This window comes from Nycticebus coucang, chromosome 17 (genome assembly GCF_027406575.1).
Source record: "Nycticebus coucang isolate mNycCou1 chromosome 17, mNycCou1.pri, whole genome shotgun sequence".
Lineage (NCBI taxonomy): Eukaryota > Metazoa > Chordata > Mammalia > Primates > Lorisidae > Nycticebus > Nycticebus coucang.
Window position 1 is genome coordinate 89,580,993 of NC_069796.1, and position 26,926 is coordinate 89,607,918.

Sequence of the window (26,926 nt, forward strand, 5' to 3'; positions counted from 1 at the left end):
GGAGATTTTCTCAAATGAATCTCCCAACTCATCTACTTCATTTTTCATTATTGTTACCATATTTTTCATTCCAAGGGCTTTTTCCCCTCTCTGCTGCTTTTTCACGGCATCCCGTTCTCGTCTTCCAGACACAGCGTCTACACCTGCACCTTCAAAGGCGGCAGGCAGGGCTTCCTTCGCTGCATTCCATCCTGCTGTTTCATGGTCTCTCTGCTGCAAGTTGCTTTATCTTTTTGTTGGTTTCTTTTAGTCTTTCTCCTTCATGTTGGAGACTTTTTCAACTTTGTCTGGTGCCAAAACTTGTGTTTAAAAAGAAGCTGAGGCTCAGCACCTGTGGCTCAAGTGGCTAAGGCACCAGCCACATACACCTGAGCCGGCGGGTTTGAATTCAGCCCCGACCCACCAAACAACAATGACGGCTGCAACCAAAAAATAGCCAGGCATTGCGGTGGGCACCTGTGGTCCCAGGTACCTGGGAGGCAGAGGCAGGAGAATCTCTTGAGCCCAGGAGTTGGAGGTTGCTGTGAGCTGTGATGCCAGGGCACTCTACCCAGCACTCTACCCAGAGCTTGAGGCTCTGTCTCAAAAAAAAAAAAAAAGGAGAAGCTGAGCAAGAGCTCTGGGGAGAGACAGGGCTTCCCTCAGGGTGCTGAGAGGGGGCCCCGTGTCAGGGTGTGGGTGCCTATCCTCTGGGGGGTTGGGTTCTCTAAGTGGGACAGGAGGCAGCTAGGCTGGGAGCAGACGCACTGCAGGTGGCTGAGGCCTCTGAAGCTTATTTTTCTGTTTTCAGTCTCTTGTTTTGCTGCTGTTCCTGGTTAAGTCCATGCCTGGTGGTTTCACGGATTATCAGAAGGATCTTCTGGTTCTCAGTGAGGACATAGGGTCTTTCACGCCATCTCTGCCTTTGCTGGTGCTGAGCCACCAGGAGTCTCTGGGGCAAGTGTCCTCACTTCAGAGGCCCAGATGAATACTTTGTTTCTGCTCATCCTCCAATTCCAGACTGGAAACCTCTTGCCACTGCTGATGTTTCTCCTGTTCTCGAGCCCTTGGGGTTCATGCTTCTGTAATTCCTGTACCACCATGTTTGGGAGTCTGACAAGATAAATAAGGATGGACCATCTGCCTTACTTATTAGGAACTTTACTTTTAAAAAAAATCCAATACATAGAAGGGACCCAGGAAACTTCAAAATAAATGGATTTTAGAATGATCTGAATGTTTATTGCAGCCCAATTCATAATTGCTAAGTCATGAATAAGCCCAAGTGCCCATCAACCCATGAATGGATTAATAAATTGTGGTATATGTACACCACGGAATATTACACAGCCTTAAAAAAGATGGAGACTTTACCTTTTTTATGTTTGCATGGATGGAGCTGGAACATATTCTTCTTAGTAAAGTATCTCAAGAATGGAAGGAAAAGTATCCAATATACTAAGCTCTACTAGGAAACCAATATGTAAGCACCCACACTTCCATATGAAAGCTATAATCCAACTATAATCCAGCCCAAAATGAAGGGGGAGGAGGAGGGAGGGTAATTGGTGGGACCACACCTATGGTGCATTTTACAAGGGTACACGTCTAATCTATTAAGTGTAGCGTATAAATGTCTTAACACAATAATTAAGAAAGTGCAGTGAAGTTTATATTAACCAGCTTGGTGTAAGTATTTCAAATTGTATATAAAACCAGCACACTGTACCCCATAAATACATTAATGTACACAGCTATGATTTAATTAAAAAAAAAATAAAAGCCAGATCTGGAAAACACTCTAAGAAAAGCTTGTGACATTCATATGATAAATGAGGGGCTGAGGTTCAAATGGCACCCAACTTCTCCTTCTTTTTTTTTTTATCACCCTGTCACTTTGTCACCCTCAGTAGAGTGTAGTGGTATCATAGCTCACAGCAACCTCAAACTCTTGGGTTCAAGCGATTCTCTTGCCTAAGTCTCCCAAGTAGCTGGGAGTACAGGTGCCTACCACAATGCCCGGCTATTTTTTTTTTTTAGAGACGTGGTCTCACTCTGGCTCAGGCTGGTTTTAAACCTGTGAGCTCAGGCAATCTACCTGTCTCAGCCTCCCAAGTGCTGGGATTACAGGGGTCAGTCACCGCGCCTGGCCACAGCACCAGACTTCTACTTGAATGCCTCTGGTAGCAAAGCTCTCCCTACCCTCAGAGAAGTGGTTTGTAGCAGGCGGTGACTCTATGTCAGGGTGGCCTGAGTTACTTAAGGAACTCCAGGGGCTCCAGCCCTACCTCAGATCTGAGTCAGAACCCTTAGAGGACATCTCACCGGATGAAAGGCTAGTACTGACTCACATTTGGAGTCTCTGAGACAGGGAGCAGAGTCAGGCACACGTCTTTTACCCATGAGGGCTCATGTGAGGGCCTGCTCTTACCCCTGCAGTGTCCCCCCCAGGGGAACATTTGGGTCTTAGAGTCTATAGATACCCCCACACCTGGGGCTGCTGCCCACCTTGGTCCAGGAAAAGGAGCAGAACAAGCCTCTGGCCCTGACTCACAAGCCTGTGTTAGATTAGCTCACCTTGCAAGTTAGTGTGGATCCAGTGGCTGCCACCCAATGACCAAGGGACACTCCGTCATGGGAGTTAGGAGCAAAGGCTAGGAGTGTGAAGGCAAATTCTCTTTATGTGCCCAGAGCAGTGGAAAGCAAAGTTCTCCCTTTCTTCCTAATCTGGGTAGACTTAACACCACCCAGGTGTTAAAGCCCAGGTTTATGGCGGGTGCTTGGGTTATGGGAAACAGTAACAATGGGAGCCATGGGGTGGGGTGAGGGGGTGTTGCAAGGAAATGTGCTGTGGGCTGAGTGCTTTGCTTGGGACTTATGTCATCCTCAGCACCATCTGCAGTGTGGGGTTTATTTCCCCTGTTGTCCTGCTAGGGAGAGTGTGGCTCGTCGACTCACTTAATTATCAGGCCCCAAACTACACAGGGAGCCAGCAGCACAGAGAGAGGTCAGACCCAATGCCCTGGCACCCATACCCACACTTGGGCCGCCTGCCCTGCTGGCTGCTCCAGCTCTCTTAGCAGCAAGGTGTGGCTGAGCTTTGAGTGGGGTAGGGAGACAGAGCTCCAGGCCTCCAGTAAGATTACTGATTTCAACTCGAAAAGGTTTTTTGCCATCTCATCATGGCCCAGGGAGTTATTAATGGAAAGGACTAAAGTTATGTGTAGCTTGGGGGAAATGGGACCTCAAGTCTTTTAAAAATAGAAACCTTGTAGATTAAAGAGCAAGTTAATAGTTATTTCAAAGGCCCGTTCACCATGCCTGACAGGGGCTTGACACTTGACAATCATCTCAGCAGGCTATCCTCCCTTTCCTCCTGAGGGAAATAGCAGGTAGACAGACTCTGATGATCTGAGTCCCAGAGTCGGAAACTCATGGGTGTTGCCAAACACAGTGGTCTCCCATCAGACCCACACAGACTCACTGTGGTTCTGTGTCAGGCAAGTAATACTCAGTGTATAAAAAGGCCTTCTTTTCTGAACAGTTCCTGAAAAAGGCAGAGAATCCCCTCTGCAGAGACAAAGGGCTCTTTTTTTAAAAAAATTAAATCATAGCTGTGTACATTAATGCAATCATGGGGCACCATGCACTGGTTTTATAGACAATTTGACATATTTTCATCACACTGGTTAGCATAGCCTTCCTGGCATTTTCTTAAGTTGTTGTGTTAAGACGTTTATATTCTACATTTACTAAGTTTCACACGTACCCTTATAAGATGCACTGTAGGTGTGTGGTCCCACCAAGTACCCTCCCTCCGCCCATTCTTCTCCCTCCCCTCCTCTCCCTTTCCCCATATTCTTAGGTTATAATTGGGTTATAGCTTTCATATGAAACTTATAAATTAGTTTCATAGTAGGGCTGAGTACATTGGATACTTGTTCTTCCATTCTTGAGATACTTTGCTACGCATCTTTATAAAAGTGACTGATGGATAAGAAAGCCCTTAGGTGTGGTAACACACAACTAATGCCAAGTGCTGTGTCCTGCCTCCTCTCTGGACCAAGCGCCCAGGAGCACTGAGGGCCTCTGAGGATGCTTTGGCCGAGGCAGGGCAAGGAGGTCAGTCTCAACTCTCCTGGCCCCGTCCCAGTCTGATGGCCTCTCTGCTCCTCCTTGGCCATAAAAGCACATCTTTCAGGCCTCCCAGAGAAGAATTCAGGTTCTGGGATCCTGGGCTTGGTGTTTGGTCAAGTCACTGTGATCATACGTGTCCTCAGCATTTCATCCTCCATTCTCCTGCTGCGGCCCTTCACCATGCCCTCAGAACTGCCTCTTCCTTCAGTGGCAGAGTGAGATCTTACGTGTAAACCTGGTTAAGAAACAAGCAGATGAGGAAGGAGGAACACTGCCCTGATGGGCACGTGTCAGGCTCCACGCTGCATTTGAGCTGGCAAAGGTCACTGCTTGGAGTGGCCTGGATGCCTCTTGAATAGTGCAGGGCCCCGTTGGCCTTCACAGCAGGCTGGAAAATGAGAAGTCCTCCCTGCCCAAGAGGCGACCTGTGCCCCTGGCCTTCCTTTCTCCCATGGGGGCTGGCCGGCCAGGCACTGTGGGCCTCAGATGTGTCTGATGATAGCACCGGCACTGCCTCTGTGCCCCCGCTGTGTGCAGGCTCCATTCTCACAGCAGCATGGGAGGTGGCTGTGGGGGTGAAGAGAAGGTGCCCAGGGTGGTGGCCTTGGCTGCTTGAGCCACTGCTTTTCAGAGCCAGCCCCAGGCCCCTCTCTCCTAGGGGTCTCTGAGGAGTCACTGGCTTCAGGGTGGGGGAAAGGCCATGCACAGGGGGCCAGCGTCTAGCCTGTTCACTTACCTCCCAGCCTTTGTTCAAGAGGACCACACTGGGCAGGGAAATAGCTGGCAGGGCCTGAGCCGCACAGCACAGTCACCCAGGTCCAGCGTAGTGACAGAGGCCACCTGCATTCAGATTCATCTTCTTCCCCTCGCAGGAGAGCACCTGGCCATACCTGTTTGGCGTGATCACCGTCCCTGCCTTCGTACAGCTGGTGAGCCTGCCCTTTCTCCCTGACAGCCCACGCTACCTGCTCTTTGAGAAGCATGACGAGGCCGGAGCCGTCAAAGGTGGGGCCTGACCCTTTCCCACACAGCTCCAGCCCCTCCACGGGTCAGCACGGCAAGGTGGCACGCGCTGGGACCAGGGCTGACTGTGTCTCCTCGCAGGCTCTGTGCTAGTGGCAAGAGATCCTCCTCATTTCATCTACAGGGGGAGCAGAGAGGGGCCACGGGGCCGCCTGGGCAGTCTGGAGAAGCAGGACAGACAGGACCCCTACTGGACAGTGTCTTTCCACAACCGCCTCTTCTTGGCTGCAACCACAGAGATGAAGCAAAGGCCGGTTCCTAGGAGGGGTGGGTGCATGGCAGCCTCGCCCTTTATTCTCTTCCTGTCCTAACATTTACCTGCAAGGAAAAGAAAAGATGCAAGTGTGGAACGAGGGCCAGCCTGTGCTTCGACAAGGGAGGAAGGCGTGTACCATTTTTTGGAGAGGAAAGCGAGGCTCACAATGGGGCTGGAGTCGCCTTAGGGGCTGTCCTTAAATGCCCTGACAGGTGGGCAGCAGTGCTGAGTCAGATTCAAAGCCCAGCTTTCAGAATAAGTCTTCTACTGAGCTCCAGAAAGGCAGTCATTTTGTCTAGATATACCATCCCACCAACAGCTGCATTCCTGTCGTTCATGAAACAAGACACAGCTGACAGCCTTTGGTTAAGTGTGGTAACCCGCTGCCTGTACATCCCAGCTCGGCTGCTGACCTTAAGCAATTCTTTCAGCCTTGCTGAACCTCAGAACCTGTGTCTATAAGATGAAGTGACACCCTTCCAACACGGGATTGTGAGCATCCAATTAGATGGTCTAGCTAAGGTCCATAGTATCATCTGCTATCATTTTCACTGAAGACTCTATCCATTTTCTTATTCATATTCTATCCTCTCATTTAAATGCCATTGACGAAGAGAGAAAAATGAGAATATTTATCTTTTGAAATTCAAACTATTTCCTGAATTAACAAATGACATAATGAAATATTAATGATTGCCTGTATTTGTAAAGTGGAGTCAGAGAATGTCATCAGCATCTGCATTTTGCCAATGAAGATGTTGAGGCTGACAGGGAGGAATTCCCTTGCCCAAAGGTGAGATGTGGCTTATAGAGGCCTTTGAAACTATGATGGAAGCTATGGTGTCTCAGCGTGGTGGTGGGACCTTCTCCAGAAGCCCACATGGGCTCCTGATTAATAAGATTGGGAAGATTCTGCCCCCATTTCAAGCCAGAAAGTCACAGCAGGATTAGAAGCCAAGGGTGATTTCCCTCCCACTGCCCTCACACTCAGAGGGACACCAGGAGAGGAAAAGAGTGGTAGTGTTTTAGGTGATGTCCCCGACAGCCACTCGGGAGACTAGCTGTCCAAAAGCCAGGTTCAGATTGAAAGGGCGACACTCGCCCTACAGAGACCTCACAGACCACCAAGGCTTGTACAAAAGGTCATTGGCGAGGGAGGGATGCTGCAGAGCAGCACAAAGGAGGAGAGAAAAGAAGAGAGAAAATAGAGAGAGAGAGAGGGAGAGAGAGAGAGAGAGAGAGGCGCGCACCTTTATATAGGTTCAGTTAGGGGAAGTCTCAGGATGGTGATGGGACGGTAGAATAGCCAATAAGGAGTTACTGCTCTGGCGGGAAGAGCCGTTAGGGGCAGGTCCTAAGTTTGAAATTTTCAGTGGATAATTGGGACAGGGAGATTTGGACTGGGAGATAAGGAGATGTCTAGTAGGCAACTCCCTGTGCTTGGAAAGGAGCTGTAACTTTAAGAGTTGGACAGCTGGTCTTGGTCTGTTGAAAGCAGGAAGGGGCTTTTCTGGGGCAATTACCTAACACAGATGGTTGTCAGATGGTGGAGGCTCAGAACAAGCCAGGTTGTGGATTATGGGGAGAAGCTTGTCCCTCCATTTCTGTCTCTCTGGTCGGGGAGTGTACCCCTCACCCCACCTAGCTGGTCCTCCAGACAAGCTTTTGTGACATGCTTTGGTCAGGTGCAGTGGGAAGGGATAGTGCACATAAGTGCCAGACGGCGGAGAAGGGCTGAACGTTTCATTTCACAGCATAAGAGGGAGTTAAGAAGTACAGTTGCAAACATGATCAATATTACGTATGTACTTTATAAAAAGAACAAAGTTTTTTTTCTATCAGCAAAATAAATATATATATGATTTTTAAATTTCAGATTAATATAAGGTACATACAATTAGGTTACATAGCTTTGTTGGTTAGGAAAAGTCCGAGTGCTTCATCCAGGAGCAGTGCCACATACCTTACCCAGCACTCTAGGCCCCCGTCCCCTCCTTCTTGAATTTAATTATGATTTTCCCTCAAGTGGACCTGTAGTCGTTCATCTGCTAGTTCCAAATTAGTATTGAGTGCATGGGATGCTTGAGTAAAGTATCTCAAGAATAAAAAGGACAAAGTTATGGGCCTTAGGCTGAAATAGTTTGTTGAAATTTGCATCTGCGCTAATTAAAGCGTTCATTTCACCCCACACCTTCAGTATTTTACTGTGCTGCGCTTTCTGCTAGGCAATGGGGAAAGACAGCGGGAGGAGATGGTGCTCCCGACCCTAGGAGAGAGGGTCTAGCTGAGGGAGACGGGAAGACACACCCATGAACGGTTCATCTCTGGGGAAAACCACTTAATTCTGAGCATTCTGCATGTGCTAGCTCACTAAGCCCTCACAACGAACTTGGAATGTAGATGACATTTTTATTCATGTTTTAAGGCAAAAGCAAACAAAAACTGAAGATGTGTATGATGGCCAAGAACACAAAGCTGGAAAATAAGGGTCCCGGAATTTGAACCGTGACAGTCTGGAGCCTATGAGTGTAAACAAAACACACCAAATTACCTAACGTCTTACTGGGCACTGTAGGAGACACCCCTTCCACAGTCTGTTGATAATGTTGGAAAAAGAGGTCCTGTAGCAGTCACCTATTGCTACATTAGGCTGCATAATAAAAAAGCCTGGGCGTGCATTGGCTGAATGTAACAGAGTTTCTTTTTGTTCACAAGTGCACAGGCCCAGCTGTGTGGTTCTGTTAATTTTGATGGGGCTTGACCTCGAAATTCTTCTTGGGGCCAGGTGAAGTTCACTCATGTGTCTGGTGGTCAAGCTGGCTGATCTAGTTGGCCGTGGCTCTGTTTCACATGTCCCATCCTCCAGCAGGCTAGCCCAGGCATATATTCTCATGCCTGGTGTTCACAGAGCTCCAGGAGAAGAAGAAAGGACAGGTCATTTTTCAAGCCTAAAGTCCCCCCCCAAAATCTTATTGGCTAAAGCAAGTCACATGACCAAGCTGAATCTCAGAGTGAGAGGGGCCTACACAGAGGACAAAGGACATGGATGTAAGGGTGCCATGGATCAGGGCCATCAGTGCACTCTAGACACAGGCCCCCTACTAGATTTTCCACCCCCAATTCATGGGGGCCGAGAATTAAGTCCCAACCCCTTGGTCTTATTTATTTATAGCACCCTTGTCAGTGTAGGAGATGTTCCTAGTGCCTAAAAATAGGGAAAAGAGCCTGAACTTTCACCTCTAGAAAGGGAGATTTATTTAATTGAATAGAAGTCAAATGTTACTATGGGGAATGTGAAGGGGTAATGCTTCAGAAATCTGGGTCAGGGAAGTCATCTTGATCAGAACCCTTTAGTTTGTAAGAGGCAGAAACTCCCCCAAAGCAGTGTCAGCAAAAGGGGAATTTTGACTCCTGTCCCTGGTAATGAGACTTGAGGGCACCAGTTATGACTACTCCCACTCTTTCTAGCCCAAGTCAAAATCAGTCAAGACATAGAGACAGAGGTGGGATAAAAATGCCACCTTTCATGTGAATAAAGACTACTCCAAGAAATGGCTTCAGATTTGATGGCCAGTACAGCCTGAACTGAACTGGTCACCTACTCATAGCTTCCCTGATGGCGTTCATCCCTAAGAAACTTATACCACAGACATAGAGTATGTGCTCTTCTAGTCAAGTCCATCCTCCAAAGAAAGGAGGGAACTAAACTGTACCTGCCATTTCTCTCCCCAATTTAACCAATTAGCTAAGTTTTTTTTCTCCTGGGGAGGAATGAGGGAGGGGTGGGCAGAGACAAGGCGAGAAGAGTGGTTGTTAAGGAAGTTCCCTCCATACAGAAAGTCATATCAGGAGTGAGTGCTAAGTGTTCTTTCTAATGAAAGGGCTGAATTGCCTTCAGGCATGGTAGGATCCAGGATCCTGTCCCTCAAAAAAGCTAGACATTCTTAAGATTTCATGGGCTTTATTCTTAGACCTCTGCCCTTTGGTATCAAGTTAACCCTGAGCAGCTCCAACTCCAAGGCACCATCTCAGGAGAGACATTCTCTTTCATGCAGCGCACACCTGTCTCTGAAGAAAAGTATTCTGATTGGCCCTTCTTGGGTCAAATGGCCACCCTTGAACTGGGAGTTAGAATTCCCTGATTGGCCAGTGTGGGTTGCCACTCTTGTGATTGGAAGGCTGTGAGGCTTGATTGGGGTTACCATGCCTGCGGAGGACAGGTTCAGGAAAAAGCACAGCAAGAGCAGATGGTATCAGATGCCCAGCACCCCCTGGATGACTCCTGACCACCTTCCCTGCAGTCTGTGTTACCTCCTCCCATGACATGAACTGGCTTTTGCTGCCAGAGCCCCAATCAGGGAGAGACTCAGGGAGCTCTACCCACACCAAGGATTCGGAGAGGTCTCAGGGTGCTTTCTTTTTGGTTGTTTTATGAATGGGAGGGAGTGTATTTTTGTGATATATAACATTTTGGAGAACCTTAGTCTGAATGGAAAAGTAAGATTATCCATTCTTGGCTCCAGTTGTAATTCTGGTTGTCATGTGATCAGAGGAAGTCTGTTTCTTGTTTTTTTTGTTTGTTGTTTTGTTGTGGAAAAAGGTATATGTGTCATGATTAAGTCCTGCCACCTATGATAGAAAACCTGAAACAATAGTGTCTTAAATAAAAAATCTATTTCTCTCACACATAAAAAAAAGTTCAGAGCAGGCAATCTGGGTCCCTTTGGGGTCTTCCCAGGAGCACAGACCTGGCTCTGTTCACCTCTTGGTTGTCCGTCCTCAGAAGATAATCTCATGGTCCCAAGTGGCTGCTGTCATGAGGGTGTTCCAGCCAGAAGCACTAGTCTTCACCTTCACCACTTCCACACTAGGGATTCTTCTTGGAAGTTTTATGCCTTCTGCCCCTGTTTTGTGGCCAGAAGGTGATCGTGAGACCCCTTACTGCCTGGGAGGCTGGGAAATGCAGTTCCTTGGTAACTGTTACTGCAGAAAGTCAGGGTCAGCTGCTAGGGAGGGGAGGGTGAGTGGGGCAGTGAGGCCCGGCAGGCTCTGCGACTGCAGGGAAGGGAGGGGATGGTGGGGGCTCTGGAGGTTCGGTGTAAACTGCTGTTTATGGCTGGTAGGAGGTGAGGCCGAGTAGTTGCATGAGGATGAAGTGTCCCTTTCAGCTCTGATGATGATCCCCCCAAACCCCCGAGCCAAGCAAAGGCCCCATGTTAACAGACCTTTCTGTGTTTGTCATTGCTGAGCTCCCCATGGCAGTCTCGATCCTACCCCATGAGGACTGCTGACCACCTACTAGCGTAAACAACATTCGCATATTGTTACATTTCTAGTGACACCCTATTGTCTTAGGGAATGGCACAGTGCCCGCTTGTCTATGGAGGCTCTGGGTCATAGTCTCAGTGGCCTGAGCTGGACTCAGGAGCTGCTCCACAACCCACTGCCCAGAGCTGGCTGGAGACCTTCAGAGACAGGACACATGCCAGCCGGGTGCTGGTGGGTCCCAGCAATGGCCTTATTGGAGACAGCTGGCTTCCTCTTTTCTTTCCTGCTAGGCGTTGAAGTGCATTGCTTTGGTCACAGAGGGTCTAGTTGTTATAAGGCAAGAATACTCAAGGGAATTCATGCCAGAGTCCAGTTGAAAACCCAAGCTTTTTGCAGAACTTTGTAACACTTGGCCTTCAGAGAAAGCATTCCCTGGGATGGGCAGGTCTGAGGCCTGGTTCTTGGGACCTGCATGGATGGCCCCGCATGGCAGCAGAGCTGGATGAAGGCCCAGAATAGGCACAACTTCAGGCTCAGTCTCTGCCTCGAGGCGTGAGACTGTGAGGTGCCCCATCCTTCCTGCTTCCCGGGTGGCCCAAGATGGCCACCATCAGACCTGCCACCAGCCCCATCCAAGTTTCATCCGAACAAGAGAAAGTCTCAGGACGGCATGACCAAGTCTTTGAAAAGGTATTCAGAAGAGGAGGAGAACAGCCTTATTTGATAGATTCATAACTGAGTGAGATTGTAACTGAGTTTGTCTCATCCGGAACCTGAATTCATCCCCGTGCAGGGAGCTGCATGCAGCGTGTTGTAGTTATAAGATACAGTTTGCACATAAAGGCAAAATATTCACAAAAGGTCGTCAATGATCTGCCAGTTGTTAGATTGAAGGCCCAGAAAATTTCTACTGGAATATTATGATGTTATGTATTTGAGCCGGGATTAAATTCCATATGTGCACCTATTGTGTCAAAGAACAGTCAAGTGAGTAATAATGTGTTTATTTGATGTTAAAAATTCTATCCCAGTGCCAACTTAATTCACTTATTTAACAAACAGTGAATACGGTGACTGTAGCATTATGAACATGTGAGCGGGACGTGATGTTCATTTCATGGGAGAACAAAATAAATACTCGTGGTCACAGATGTGCAGACCTAATAGATATGGGGGGGTCAGGAGGGGGAAAGGCACTCATGAGGCCATGGATTTGGGCAGGAACTGGGCTTGTGCCTGGAGGGCTTTTGGCAAGGGAGAGGCAAGAAGGCCGACTACTCCCCACTTCCCGTACCCACCTAGAGGTGACTTAGGAGAGAAGTTAAATGCCCTGGGCTTGCCCTTGTCTGTTAGGAAGATGGAATCACCTCGTAAGCCTGGCAGAGGGAGCTTAGCAGAGTGGTAGAGACACAGTGCTTCGGAAGTCTCATCTGAACCTCTGCCAATAAAATCACCAGCTCTCAGAAGACCAGGGCCTTTGTTGCTCTGTTTTCATTTTTAAAGTATGAGCCCTGATGGGTGACCTCTGAAAATCTCCATATTTTGCCCCTGAACTACCTGCATCCCAGCTCTCTCATCCCTGGCTAGAGAGACAACTGGAAAATGGAGACAAGTTCCTGCTTACAGATGGAGACAGGTGCCTGCTTACAGATGGAGACAGGTGCCTGCTTACAGATGGAGACAGGTGCCTTCTTACAGATGGAGACAGGTGCCTGCTTACAGATGGAGACAGGTGCCTTCTTACAGATGGAGACAGGTGCCTTCTTACAGATGGAGACAGGTGCCTGCTTACAGATGGAGACAGGTGCCTTCTTACAGATGGAGACAGGTGCCTTCTTACAGATGGAGACAGGTGCCTGCTTACAGATGGAGACAGGTGCCTGCTTACAGATGGAGACAGGTGCCTGCTTACAGATGAAGACAGGTGCCTGCTTACAGATGGAGACAGGTGCCTTCTTACAGATGGAGACAGGTGCCTTCTTACAGATGGAGACAGGTGCCTGCTTACAGATGGAGACAGGTGCCTTCTTACAGATGGAGACAGGTGCCTGCTTACAGATGGAGACAGGTGCCTGCTTACAGATGGAGACAGGTGCCTTCTTACAGATGGAGACAGGTGCCTTCTTACAGATGGAGACAGGTGCCTGCTTACAGATGGAGACAGGTGCCTGCTTACAGATGGAGACAGGTGCCTGCTTACAGATGGAGACAGGTGCCTTCTTACAGATGGAGACAGGTGCCTGCTTACAGAACACCTCATGGCCAAAGGATCAGGAAGCCAGCTCCGAAACACTCTTCAGAAGCCTGAGCTCTCAGAGCACAGAGACGCCGGGCCAAGGCTCACACTCTGCCTCATTCCCAAGACCCAACAACTTCTGCTTTAACCACCAGCCTCACTTCAGATTTGGAGACTCGCTGAGGGTCCCACCACCGTGCAGGGTGCTTTCTGTGTCATGTGCTGTCATTGTGCCACTTCTGAGTTTGCCAGGGCCTCCGTGCCTGCAACCCAGTGCCACGGCACAGGGAAGTTCAAGATTTCTTGGAAGTCCTGAGTATCTCTGTGCTTGGAGCCTCCTCCACTCCTTGGACTCCAGCTGTGCTACAAAGCCACCTTGACTCCTACCTTGATAACTTCCTTGTTTCCTCTAGAACAACAGCAACCACACAGGCCAAGTCACTGCACTGAAGATTCAGGGTTCACGGGAGGTCACCCCCTGAGGATCATCAGGAGCTGCTGCTCGGAGGCCTGACCTCCTCCTCACCCTCACCTTTGCCCTTTGTCCGCTCTGCCTTCCCAGATGCCCTGGAGCCCCAACTTCTTTCCCTTCCCATGTGTCTTTGCAGCTCTGCCCTTTCTGGAGCAAGCTGACATGCAGGCATTCTGCAGACATCTTTTATTTCAAGTGTTTACCAAAATATTTTTCTCAGCCAAGATGGCCTTAAGAGGCACTCTGATGTCAGCCATCAGCTTGACACACTTCTCTTTCCCTGTTTGTCCATGGTAATGTCACTGCTGGGGTTTTCATGCTTCCTGGCTCTCTGGAAGACCCACTGGGTGTCACAGTATGCAGCCCAGGGTGGCTGAGTCAGCCAAGCTGGGGTTTAGCCTCCCCTTCCAACACCGCAAGCTGTGTGACCCCAAGCAAGCTGCCTGTCACCTTGGAAAGAGGCTTGGTTTTCTCACCTGTGAAATGGGAATATCCCAAATGTTTATCTCCATGGACCAGAACAATGATCACATCAGATCATGGATGTGAAAATGCCTTGCAATTCTCTTTCTTTCTTTTCTTTTTTTTTTTGAGACAGAGCCTCAAGCTGTCACCCTGGGTAGAGTGCTGTGGCATCACAGCTCACAGCAACCTCCAACTCCTGGCCTCGAGCGAGTCTCCTGCCTCAGCGTCCCAAGTAGCTGGGACTATAAGCGCTCACCACAATGCCCGGCTATTTTATTTTTTTATTTTATTTTATTTTGGTTGCAGCTGTCATTGTTGTTTGGTGGGCCCGGGCCTCCAATGAAGAGCCTGCCACCCTGATGAGCAGAGGACATTAACTAAGGTGCCCCATGGACGCCCTTTGTAGGTACAGACACATCCCCAAATGGCTCCCAAGATCCCTTAACCCACTCTTCATACACTGGGGATTTAGTGAAATGACAGCAACACCAATTTTAATGTTTTATGAGCGGCAAAGTCTCCCACAGGAAAGAGTGCAGGCGAAACTGTCAAGCACCCAACACTGGGCCCTGGGACTCCTCAGCTTCAACCAGATAGGTCAGACACTGAGGGAGCGAATGTTCTGTGGCTTGAGTCCTAGAAAAACATGTGGCAGCATCTGAGTGTCCTTGACAATGATCTCTTAGGCATCAGTCTTGTGGAACCCTTCCAGGTGGCAGGCATGGAGAGAGGCCACAAAAAAAAAAAAAAAAAATCAATGGCACATGCTGGGCAGTGGTCAGAAGTTTGGGTTCCCTCATGACACCTTGCCGGGCTGTGCTCATCCACCTGTACTATCAAGGGCTGAAGGAGATGCCTCCTGAGGGTCAGTCCAGCCCTGGGCTCTGAGGTCAGAATGAGGAGGCCCTGAATCAGGGTGGGCACCATGCCCAGGGCTCCCAGAAGCAGGTGATTATTAAGGGCCCTTGTTGAGGTGTCCTGCTCCCCATTACGGAATGAACACTAACTGGGCTCCTGCAGTCAATCCAAGCTCTGCTCCAACTCGCTGGCCAGGTGTGTACCTCTCCTGATGGCTTCTGCCTTGTCTGTCCATGGCCAGGGTCAGACTACCTTGTCCCAAAGGCCTCTTCCAGCACAACTCCCAAGCCTCGGTCAGGATGCAAAATACCTCTGGAAACGGTGAGGATCCTTTGTACAAGAGGTGAAGCAAAGGAATTAAGAAAAATGAAAAGCGTGGTAAACCATGTTCCAGCTGCCCAGGCAGCACCTGCCCTCAGGCCCTGGGTAGACACATGGTATCTCAGCCTCCGTGGCATTGTCCCCATTACTCCCTGGGCAGACAGGCACAGCAGACACACTGGGCCAGCTTCCTGTGGCCGAGCACCCTCTGCACGTGAGTTTTGCTTTGTACAAAGAGGGGATTAGATTGGGAGGCCTCAGGGAGTCTAAAAATGATTTCTTTTGTTTGAGTTCCTCTTATGCGCTAGGGTGGAAGGCAGAATAGTGACCAGGACGCCACCCTATACTGAGAGGTGTCCACTTCCTAATCCCCAGCACCTATGAATATGTTAGTTTATGTGACAAAGGAATCAAGGTCACACATGGAAGTCAGGTTGCTCATTGGCTGACTTTGAGACAGGGAGATTATCCCGGATACCAGGGTGGGCCCGACGAAACCACAGGGGTTTTTATAAGTAGGAAAGGGGGGCAGAGAGAGAACCAGACAGACAGCAGCTGGAGAGCACCTGGGCCCAACGCTGCTGGCTATGAAGATGGAAGAACAGGACCATGAGCCAGGGAGCACGGGCAGACCGGGGGGTGACCACAGAAGGGAACCAACTCTCCTCCTCTAGACCTCCCAGAAGGAACACAGCCCTGCCGACTCCTCAGCTTTAATCCAGTGAGACTCATTTTGGACTCTGACCCCAAAAATCTAAGAAGAGAAATCTGCATCATTTTCAGCCATTCGATTTGTGGTATTTGTCGTCGTGTCAACAGGAAACGAACAGAGCTAGGTGCAACGCCCCCATCACTGTAAGCCTCGCAATAAAGAAGAAAAGCCTGCAGTTTCTACTTGTTTTACAGAAGAGGACTGAGTCTCAGAGGCTGCATCAAGGTCACACAGATACAACATTTCTAACAGGGAGGTGCCTGACACAGGGGATGATTACAGCAGTGTAACCAGAGGGCTGGGGAGGGACTGTGTTGGGAAGAGTTTCCCTGGGCAGGTGGCACCTGTGGCTCAGTGGGTAGAGTGCTGGCCCCATATACCAAGGGTGATGGGTTTGAACCCAGCCCTGGCCAAACTGCAACAAAAAAAATAGCCAGGCGTGTGGCGGGTGCCTGTAGTTCCAGCTACTCGGGAGACTGAGGCAAGAGAATCACCTAAGCCCAAGACTTGGAGGTTGCTGTGAGCTGTGATGCCACAGCACTCTACCGAGGGCGACTAAGTGAGACTCTGTCTCTAAAAAAATGTTTCCCTGGAGCCCGAGAGCTCCCCCTCCTCACTGACACTGCTGGGCAGATGCTGGAGCTGCTGTCACTAATTCTGCTGATGTCCTTGTCACGATGGTGCTGCAGCTTTGGTTGGAAGCAGAGAGATTATCTCTTACTCCTACATCAGTCTTGTGTCACTATCTCCCATTGGTGGGACCTGACAGGGTCACTAGTGCCGGACTTAGGAAACACAGTGTGCAGGCTTCTAGCTCCAGATCTCTGGGTTGTGGGGCTAAGTCCTGCGCTGCCTGCCAGGTTTTCTTTCCAGCTGGGAAGTGCAAATATTCATTCCTTTTTCAATTCATTGGAGTTAGTGATCAGAACATGGGTAGGAATATGAATGCAGAATGAGCCCAGGGGAGGCCTTGGGTGAACTCTTGTTAGATGACTCAAGTCCCACCAGCTGATGTCTTTTTGAAATGGGCTTGGAGACTACCAGTCTCCCTCCAAGGCAGCCAGTTAAAACCCCGTGGTGCTAGGCGGCGCCTGTGGCTCAAGGAGTAGGGTGCCGGTCCCATATGCCGGAGGTGGCGGGTTCAAACCCAGCCCCGGCCAAAAACCACAAAAAACAAACAAACAAACAAAAAAAAAAACCCCATGGTGCCATCACCCACTTCCACCCAGACACCCAGGCAGCCGGCACCCCTCTGGGGTCCTGGGTTGGCTTTACAGACCCCGTTGTCCATCTTCCTGTCCAATGCCTGGGTTCACTCCGCAGCTTCTCCTGCTTGTGGTTGTCAAGCCCCTCTGTATGTGTCCAGGGGTGCTCACTGCTCACAAAACTGGTCCCTCTCTGGACACACCCACTGCCAGGCAGTGCCCCCTCGTGACGAGCTGGCATCCAGCATATCCTGAGCTCAGGGCCAATGGCAGCAAGTCCAACCCCACCACATTTGGGCTTGTCCTCTCAGAAGACTGTCTCCTCTGGTCCAGACTAGGCAAGAGCAAACACCAGGAGAACCCCTCACCTTCATCCATGTGGTGTGAGCTCCTGCTTGCCAGGCGCTGAGCAAGGCCCTCTGCCGCCCCCGGTGTCTGCCACCAGCCTTGCACTACTGCAAGCAGGTGCCCTGAGCTGACGGGACTGAGATGATAGAGCCACACGGGCGGTGTGGCATGTGGGCATGAGGAATCAGATGTCAGGTCCATGTCCCCTGGTTCTGGGTTACTGGTACCGAGTCAGTGGATTAAATGAGCAAGATGAACACACACAAGCAGGCAAAGTGCCAAAGTTTATTAACGAACAGCACGTTCTGGAGAAGGAGCAGGTCGGCCCAGAGGAGAGGAGACCTCGACTCTGTTATTTGATTTTATTGATTTATTTTCACATATACATGTGTTCATTTGGCTTCCATTTTTCGCCTTCACAAAATTAAAAAGGCTTAAAATTTAACAACAATAACAATGTTTAAGATAGGGACCAGAAACAAAAACCTCGCAAAGAACAAACGAAGACAAATACATTCAGAAAAGAAATCAGATGATTACTGCAACGAAGTATTAAGCAATCATAATAATAGTAATGCAAAGAAAGTAACATTCACATTGTCAGATAAGAGTTTGTCTATTATAGAATGCTTGGACTCTGAGGTTCAGTATGGAGTCATCAATTAACTTATTATTTTTTCCCAAAGTATCAAAGAATAGACAACTAATACTTATAAATAGAAATAAAAGATAATTCAAAAAACAGATCATGCCAAATATTATAGACAGTAGAAAAAAAAAGAAATATCTCAAAATCATTCTACTTCATCTGCATACATCTGATATTAAAATTGGAAAAAATATATTATTATAAAGGGGAAATTACAAACATAATTCACTTATAAATGAGGATGCAGTATCCTGTATCCTAAACAACATATTAACAGGTTGAAGTAAAAATTAATGTTTAAGTAATGTACTTTAGTCACAATCGAATCCAATGTATCTAAGAATTAGTCACTCTTTTCTTTCTTCTTCTTCTTTTTTTTTAGACAGAGTCGCACTCAGTCACCCTGGGTCAAGTGCTGTGACATTATAGCTTACAGCAGCCTCAAGTGATCCCCTTGCCTCAGCCTCCCTTGTAGCTGGGACAATAGGCACCCCCCAGGACAGGGTCTCGCTCTTGCTCAGGCTGGTCTGGAACTGCTGAGCTCAAGCAATTGCCCCACCTCGGCCTCCCAGACTGCTAGGATGACAGGCATGAGCCACTGCACCTGGCCATGAGACCCCGACTTTAATGAGACTTTTCTCCTTTATTCTGATTCCCTGATTCCACATCGAGTGGGAGTCAGAATATTCACGATTTTTTTTTTCTTGGAAAAAGGTGGAGAATTCCCAGCATGTGGATTCTCCCCTTTCCTATCCTTGTAAGGCAATTTCTGGGGGTTGCTGTGGTGTTTGCAAACTGTCACGGTGGTGGTGGGTGTGATTTTCACTATGTTAATGAGGGTAGGTCATTTAGGGACACTGTCACCTTGCTTGTACACATGCCCCAAAGGTCCTCTTTTATGGCCTCAATCACATCTCCACGTGGCGGCCTCTCTGCCTCTTTCTGGTTGGTCAGTCCTTGGAGACCCCCTATGCAGACCAAACTCTGGTCAGTCCTTGGAAGCCCCCTAAGACAATTATTCCTTCTTGGGAGCTCCTCTGGCCAGTTTGTCCTTCCTGGTATACAGAGCATCCCCTGTGTCACCTGCTCCTCTCCGTCCCTTTCTCCACCTAACAGTAGCGGCCACTTACCCACCACAGCCCACCCCTGATACCACACAGTGGGCGGTTTCCCCTCTGGAGGCAGATTCCAGGCCTCACCTCAGGATTGGTGGAGAGGGGACGTAGCTCCTGTGGGCCCAGGTGGAAAAGAGGCAGACAACTAAACTCGCAGCATAGACAGGGCTCACTCTGGTGACGGGAGGGTGACAGAAACCAGAGGGTGTTTCCAGTCTCTTCTGGGAACTCAGGATATGAACGGAAATGGACAGAGAGAGAAGGATGGGAGGGAAGGAGGGAGGACAACCTTCACAGCTCTGAAGGCTCTGGTTCTCAGGTCCTGCCAGGGTCTGAATGTGTGTGTCCCCACCCCACCCCCAAATGCCTGTGTTGAAGCCACAGCCCCCAGTAAGACAGTATTTGGAGGTGAGGACTTAGGAAGGTGAGTAGGGTTACCTGAAATCACGAGAAGTGAGAAGGCAGGGCTGCCCACCCCAGGTAATCCAGAAGGTTCTCTCCACCTTGAAATCTCTAGTTTAATCACATCCTCTAAGTCCCTCTGTCCATGTCAGATAACATACTCCCGGTTCCAGAGACTAGGCATGACAGGCTTTTCTGGAGGGTCACTGTTCTCTGCCTGCCACAGGCGGTTTTAGCCGCTAAGATGCCCTTAAAAGACAAAGGTGCAGAGTGACAGATGCCGTGTGCTATTTCCCTGTTCAATGCCTCCTTGGGAGTCCTCCTCCAACCCCCAGGGACAGCCTGGATCGTCCCCTCTGTGACACGCACCAGTGACACCAGCACGGCCTCTCTCAGTGTGATCTGCACATGGCCTTTTTTGTTAGTAGCTACTTCAGCAAATACTTTTAAAAATATGGACCAAACTCAGGTAAACAAGTGTCTTTGCTGGAGGACTTATCACGACCTTTACTATTCTAACATGAAATTTAACACCAAGAGGTGTAGTCAGCAATACTGAGCTTTTTGAACCAGGAACCTTATGTCCAAGGAACTCTAGAAAATGTGCACAGGGGAACGGGATACCCTGGGCAGGGGCTAAGGCTTCCTTTCCTCACTGGTGTCTACAGCCAGTGCCTGGAGCCAGCAGGTGCTTGGGAAACAGCTCCTGACTCTTCTTTAAGAAGACATGCCTTTGGCCAGATAGTGAGTGTTTCTGAGAACTTGCCAGTGTCAGTGATCAACCTTGAGTATCTGAAACTCAATTGTCAGCCCACAGTGGGGCCTGGCAAGGCATACTGCCTGGGGCAGGCCCTGAGGCTGAAGCAGGAGGAATCAAAGCCCAGTCTCCACTTGATGGCGAGAGTCTGGCCTCCATGTGGGAGGAGGAAGCTGCAGACAGGAAGCTCCTCCCCTTCTTCTGGACCCCAAATTCAGCACCCAATTCGATGCCATGCATTCTAGGTGGAAGAGAGCCCATGTTAGTAGGTGAACAACTGTGTACAGGCACCTGACACTGGGAGTTGTCCGCAGGCTGGGGGACAGCAGCACTGCTCTCTGAGGCTCCTGCGAAGCCTGTGAGCTCAGTCTCCTCCCTGCAGCCCATGCTGGGCTGCCACCCAAGACATGGGTGTCTGTCACTGCTGCCATAATCTGCAGGTGTCTGAGGACGATGACGAGGAGCCTGCCATTGGGAAAACGCACCACTTCGGCACTGGAGAGAGGGGGCCAAGCAGATACTGGCTCCCCTACTGGTCCAGTTTTGCAGACACTTGGCATGACTTCTCTCTGTTGCAACTTGCTCAGCATCCCATCCTGTGTTTATGACCCTTCCCCGGAGTCTCAGTTTTCACTCTTTCATTGCGCATGGGCTGAACATATCCTGTCAGGCTCCACAGAGAAGAAACAAAATAACACAAGCAATGACCTCTAATGAGCACTGATTCTGTGCCAGCATGTAACAGGTGTTGACTTTAATCCTCCAAGCAGCCGCTAGTAGGTTTTACAACTTCTATTTCATGGAAGAGCAAGTGTGGTGCAGAGGGAGTGGGGACCGGTCCCAGACCACATGGGAAGGACAGGGCTGGGTGTGGAGCCCAGGTCACTCTGGCTCCGTGGCCCACAGCCTTCTCACGGCACCACAGCGTCCCTTACGTGCCCCTGGTCAGAATGGCGGGCACAGCAGGTGTATAGACAGGGCAGCCCAGCCAAGAGTGCCAGTGCCCTAAGAGAGACAGAGGAGAGAGTGTGACTAACAGTGATGGGAGAGGGAAGGCTTCTGGAAGATGTGCTTGCTGAGCTGATCCTCAGAAAGGATGTTCCAAGCAGACTCCAAAGTGACAGGGATTCTGGGCAGAAGAAATAGCATGTGCAGGGCATAGAGGGGGCGGTGGGGTGTGCAGGGCTGTGTGCCTTCTCCAGGGTGGCAGCCAGGGGAGACAGGGAGGGGGCTGCTGGGGAAGTAGGGGCCGTGGTCAGGCTCTGCCCTGCAGTAAGAATGGGGACTGGACCCAGGTGGCCGAGCTGGGATGGCACAGGCCTGTGTGCAGGGGAATAGCCTGGTTGGAGCCTAGGGACACTGAGTCCATCAGGAGATGCTGAGACTGGGAGTAAGACAAGCCAGCTCAGGCAGGGAGGAGCCTGCAGTGATGACATCAGGCAAAGTCAGATGAAAAGTAGCACCTGGGACGTGTGACCTCAGGCTTCTAGTTTACGTGACTTGTTGATTGCCAGAGGATGCCCCTAACACCTGAGTTCTGAGGCAAGTAGTTTATTGGAGAGGTAACCCCAGGATGCACCCAGCTGAGATGTGAGCAGGGAGGCAGGGAATGGGGTGGGGGTTCACAAAAGACCAGGTCCCTGGGCATTTCTGGGGCACGAAGTGGAACATTAGGGTGTCTGTGAGGAAGTTGGTAGTCAAGGGTCGTTCCTGTTGTGTTAACAGCTGGGGACTGAGTACACACCTGTGTCCAGGGAAAGGCACGGACAGAGGGGCAGTGGTATGGGCATAGGAAGCTGTTGGCATGCAGGAGAGAGGTGGGCGGCTCACAGCACCTGCAGCAGTGACCTGGCAACACCCGGGGCCAGTCTGAGCAGCAGGCTGTCTTTGTTTCTCGTTGGTGTGAGATAATGAGGCTAGACCAAGGGACAGGGCCAATCTGGGATTTTCATCACCACATACCTGGCTCCAGGCCTCATGCCTGGCACCTTCTGGGCTCTGCCAAAATAGGGAGAGTGCCAAAAACATGTATTCACATTTAAAGAAAGGAAAACACTTGTTAAAATCATATCAGCCACGTTTGACTTCTGTGATTACAACAGGTGCTTGCATGTGACTTGTACCCATCTCTTGCTATTGGTATATATTAAATATAACAATTTTAATGCAGTTTTTTCCTTGCTTACAACATTTTACCTAACAAATGCAAACATTGTAACCTGATCATTTGTATCCTCATTTTAATCTGATTTTTAAAAATTTTTATTTTTATTTTTATTTATTTATGTATGTATTTATTTATTTTTTAGAGATAGAATCTTACTCTGTTGCCCTCAGTAGAGTGCTGTAGCATCACAGCTCACAGCAACCTCCAACTCTTGGGCTTAAGCGATTCTCTTGCCTCAGCCTCTTGAGTAGCTGGGACCACAAGCGCCCACCACAACCCCTGGCTATTTTTTTGTTGCAGTTTTGGCCGGTTGGGTTTGAACCTGCCATCCTTGGTATATGGGGCCAGTGCCCTACCCGCTGAGCCACAGGGGCCGCCCCTAATCTGAAATTTTTAAAAAACATGTCTACTGTTTTGACACCTTCTGATTGGCTTCCCCACCCTGTGATCTGTGGCAGGAAGTTCAACTCCTGAGAGCCCTCCAGGTCCTCTTTGGCCTGCTCCTGCTACATCCTCTAGCCAGGGGAGAATCAGGGAAGGCTTCCTGGAGGAGATGGTATCAGACCTGAGGTTCAAAGAGCGAGGAGAGTAGCCAGGTACAGAAAGGTCAAAAGAATATTCCAGAATGAGAAAAAAGCCAAAATCGCTGATCAAGGTCTCTTGCTTTTCCCCAGGGCCGAGCTGTGTGAAGTGGCTTCCTGTCTCGGCTCCCTGCCTGAGCGCCCTCTCTTCTCCTTGGACAGCCTGAAACGCCCCCTTGGTGCCCCTCAGTGGTCCCTGTTTGCTATTTTCAAACGATATTTGTGAGCCTTGGGCCAGAGAGCGTCTATGACCCTGGCTAGGAAAGACCTGTTCCATTGTTAGGAGTCATCATAGAAAGTGAGAGAGACATGGGGGTGGACATCTTTGGCAATTAGGGGAATAGAAGGTGGCTCCCTGGACCCAGGGTCCTGCAGGGCTGTCCTGTGCTGAAGAGGGAGGAGAGGGAGGGGTTGGGGGCTGTCAAGTGATCCAGGAAGCAGGTCTGGGAATGAGGGAGGAATACAGACGCTTTGTCAGGGGATAACACCTGGCGAGTGATGAGGACCCCCAGAGGGGAAGTGGACAGGAGGAGCTGTTAGGCCACAGCATCCCTGCAAAGTCCCTGCAAGCCCTGTGGGGAGCTTTGGAGCCATACTGGTATGGTTCAGGAGTCCCTCAGTGGGCAGAAATGGACGGGCCCTTGTACCACCACCTTGCTTAGCTATGGGTATGGGGCCGCTCGGAGAACAGCATCATCCAGCCTTCAAAGTCAAGGCAAACTCTCACAAAGCTAAGAGCTACAGGCCGTCAGCTAGCCACTCCTCCCAGCCTACAGCAGGTCCTTCCCAGAAGTGGGTGTGAGGGGCACGTCTCCACATCCACCATGCTAGTCACACAGATGTGCTTCCTCACCCCTCACAGGGCCCTTGTAAGAAGGGAAGGAAGTTGGACAAGCAGAGATTATTTTTACATACATGTGTCTATGTACATATTTTATAAACATGTATCTATCAGGAAAGATAAATCGATGCTTTAAAAGATCAGAAATTTTAGGGGCAGCGCCTGTGGCTCAGTGAGTAGGGCACCAGCCCCATATACCGAGGGTGGCGGGTTAAAACCCGGCCCCGGCTGAACTGCAACCAAAAAATAGCCGGGCGTTGTGGCGGGCGCCTGTAGTCCCAGCTACCTGGGGGGCTGAGGCAAGAGAATCACTTAAGCCCAGGAGTTGGAGGTTGCTGTGAGCTGTGTAATGCCATGGCACTCTACCAAGGGCCATAAAGTGAGACTCTGTCTCTAAAAAAAAAGGGGTTGGATAAAAGATCAGAAATTTTAAAACGAAGAAGAGATATTTTTGTTCCAAGAAATTCCGCTGAAGGCTGGACATTGCATTTGGCTGAGATTTTCCTGACACCCCAGGTGAAAAGGGAAAAAGCAGGTTATAAAATTATTTTTATTTTATAATGAAAAATATGTATGTCAGAGAGCAGAGAGCTATTTTCCAGGCCCCAAAGTCTAGCATTATCTTATCACTTGGATGTTGCATTTTGCACTTTGAGGAAATATTAGAAATACTATAGAGTTCAGTGCATGATACAGAAATGTTACTTATTCATCCACTTTTCTCATGTACTCTTAATAAATGCTGGGCAAAACATTAAGTCATAGCTCACAAAAGAGACGTTCCAAAGTGCTTTTCAGTACCCTGCTGGAAATGACACTCCAAAGCCTTCCTGTGCTGGCTTCTTAGAGAATCTGGAGCAAGTTTAATGGCTTTTCCCCCTGCTTATGAAGAACATTTTCACATGCCTGTGGTGCAGAGCAATGTTTTTGAGGACATTGCCTGCTGTGTCTGGAATGGCCTGTCCACAGGGGCCACACAATGCTTACCTTTCCCAGTAGGAGGAAGAATATCAAAGCACTGAATTTAAATCTGTGTTCTGAAACCACAGCCTGTGATCTGATTATTATGACCTGAGGGGCCTAATCAGTCAGTCCACCTTAGACCATATATGCATCTGTGGAGGTTTATACAATTAAGGTCTTGGTAAAAAAAAATTTACCAAGCAGCTGAAAATTCAGTGTTCAGCATAGAAAGGGCATGAATCGTGAGGGTGAGTTTGAATCCTGGGGAGACTTGCCCTTTGACACTATTTCCACTCAAGTATCCGGAGTTTCCGTAGTCCAGAGGGCCACAGATACCCCACACCCTCATTGGGTTGTGTGGAAAGGGTCTACAGGTCATTAAGTTCAATCCTCCAGACACCCGCAATGGGGGTGGCTCACAGGGTCAGGCAGACAGCAGGTGCTCAATGAGTATTCATCAAAAGTGCACCCCGGCGTGGGGAGCTCTGAACCAGGGTTTAATGTACATCATATGGTTATTACGACAGCTGTGGGAAGCAGGAATGATGACAAAACGGGCATAGCTGCCCAGAGGCGGAGGCAGATTTGAGCCCTGGCCATGCTCTGCTTTGCCGTAGGGCAGTCAGGAGACCGAGGATTTCCAGGCTTTTCTCTAAGCCCACTGGTGACCTTGGGCAAGTCACTGCACACCTCTGGGCCTCTGTTTTCCCATTTTTGAACAAGGCCTGTGGACTCCTGGTTTCCAAGGCCCCTGCCGAGCTCTGCCCCTGACAAGGTGTGCGTCTAGGTGGTGGGACATATTCTAACCCTGCTGAACTTCTAACCCTGCAGCCTTCCAGACGTTCCTGGGCAAAGCAGACATCTCCCGGGAGATGGAGGCAGTCCTAGCTGAGAGCCGTGTACACAGGAACCTCCGCCTGGTGCCCATCCTCGAGCTGCTGAGGGCGCCATTCGTCCGCTGGCAGGTCATTACTGTGATTGTCACCATGGCCTGCTACCAGCTCTGCGGCCTCAATGCGGTGAGCACTGGGCCCAGCCAGGGGTCCCTGCACAGAGGGATGCTGGGGGGTGACAGTCTGGGGCTTGGGCCCTGGACACCCAGGTTCAAGTTCCAGTGCCGTTGGGCAGCCATGTGTCTCCTTTGCTTCTCTGTTTCCTCATCTGTGAAATGGGATAACAGAGTGTGGAAAGGGATCGTCCACGCCAACCCGTCAGTTCAGCTGCTACCATAGACACATCCCAAATAAACGCTGCCTGGCGTTATAATTATTCCTGTCTAGAAATGCTTAACAATCATGTTTCTTTTAAAAACTGAGGAGGTATGAGGAGGTCAGCAGTGTGGCACATTGAGATGATGTAGGTAATAGTACTCCTGCCTGGGCTATCCTCAGCTCACAACTTTGGCTCGAGAAAACCTCAAGGCTTTAAATAAAAAAAAAAAGTCTTGCAACTTGAGCCGGATGTGGGCAGAGGAGCCTGGCGAGGTCTACCCGTGATGGTCCCCAGAGCTCTGGGGCTCTGGGAAGTAGAATTCCTGATTTGAGACTTTGAGAGACAAACTCTGGGTCATAATCCAGGTGCTGTGGGAACGGGTTGCCTGAGTGGTGGGGAGCGTCTGTCTATGGATGTGTGCAATCAGCCTGCCACTTGTTGGGGGAGCAGTCTGGAAGAGATTCTTGTCCTAAAACACCCAAGCCCTCTCTGAGGCCCTCAGGTAGCAGTGGGAGTGTGCTGCATCCGGAGGGCGGGAGAAGGGTTGACTCCAGGATCCCCAGATAGGAGAGCTCTGCACTGGGGGGAATAGCCTGAGCCCAAAGTGGGCAGGAGCGCTGGAGCCGTCTAGGGGAGGTGACCCCGAAGGAGTAGCTCCTGTCGAGAGAGGGGAAATGCAGCACAGGGAGTCGCTACCCCAGTGTGGAGCCTCATTTCAATAAGCCTTGGTTCTATTTTCAGAAACACTGAGGTGAAGTAAGATCACCTGGCCACACACTTGCCTGTACCTTTTTCTTCAGTCTAGTTAAAGTCACATATAAGAAGGTGCCTAGGTCCATCCCTCCACCCAAACAGAGTCATCTCGGCAAGTCCTACCATTCCCTTCTCTTAACAAGACCAAGGTCATAGTAGATGGTCTCAAAGTCACCTCCCTTGTTCTCAGAGAGGAGGGGAGAACA

At 49.7% G+C, this 26,926-nt stretch overlaps 1 protein-coding gene across 7 annotated transcripts in view; it reads left to right on the plus strand.

Annotated features, from left to right (window-relative positions):
- Positions 1 to 26,926, plus strand: part of SLC2A9 (solute carrier family 2 member 9) — a 180,648-nt gene that overhangs the window by 103,408 nt on the left and 50,314 nt on the right. For all 7 annotated transcript variants that reach the window (XM_053566685.1, XM_053566682.1, XM_053566686.1 and 4 more), the window contains 2 exons: positions 4,989 to 5,121; positions 25,587 to 25,774. In XM_053566685.1, coding sequence (XP_053422660.1) covers positions 4,989 to 5,121; positions 25,587 to 25,774 — 321 coding nt within the window. The remainder of the gene's footprint in view (positions 1 to 4,988; positions 5,122 to 25,586; positions 25,775 to 26,926) is intronic.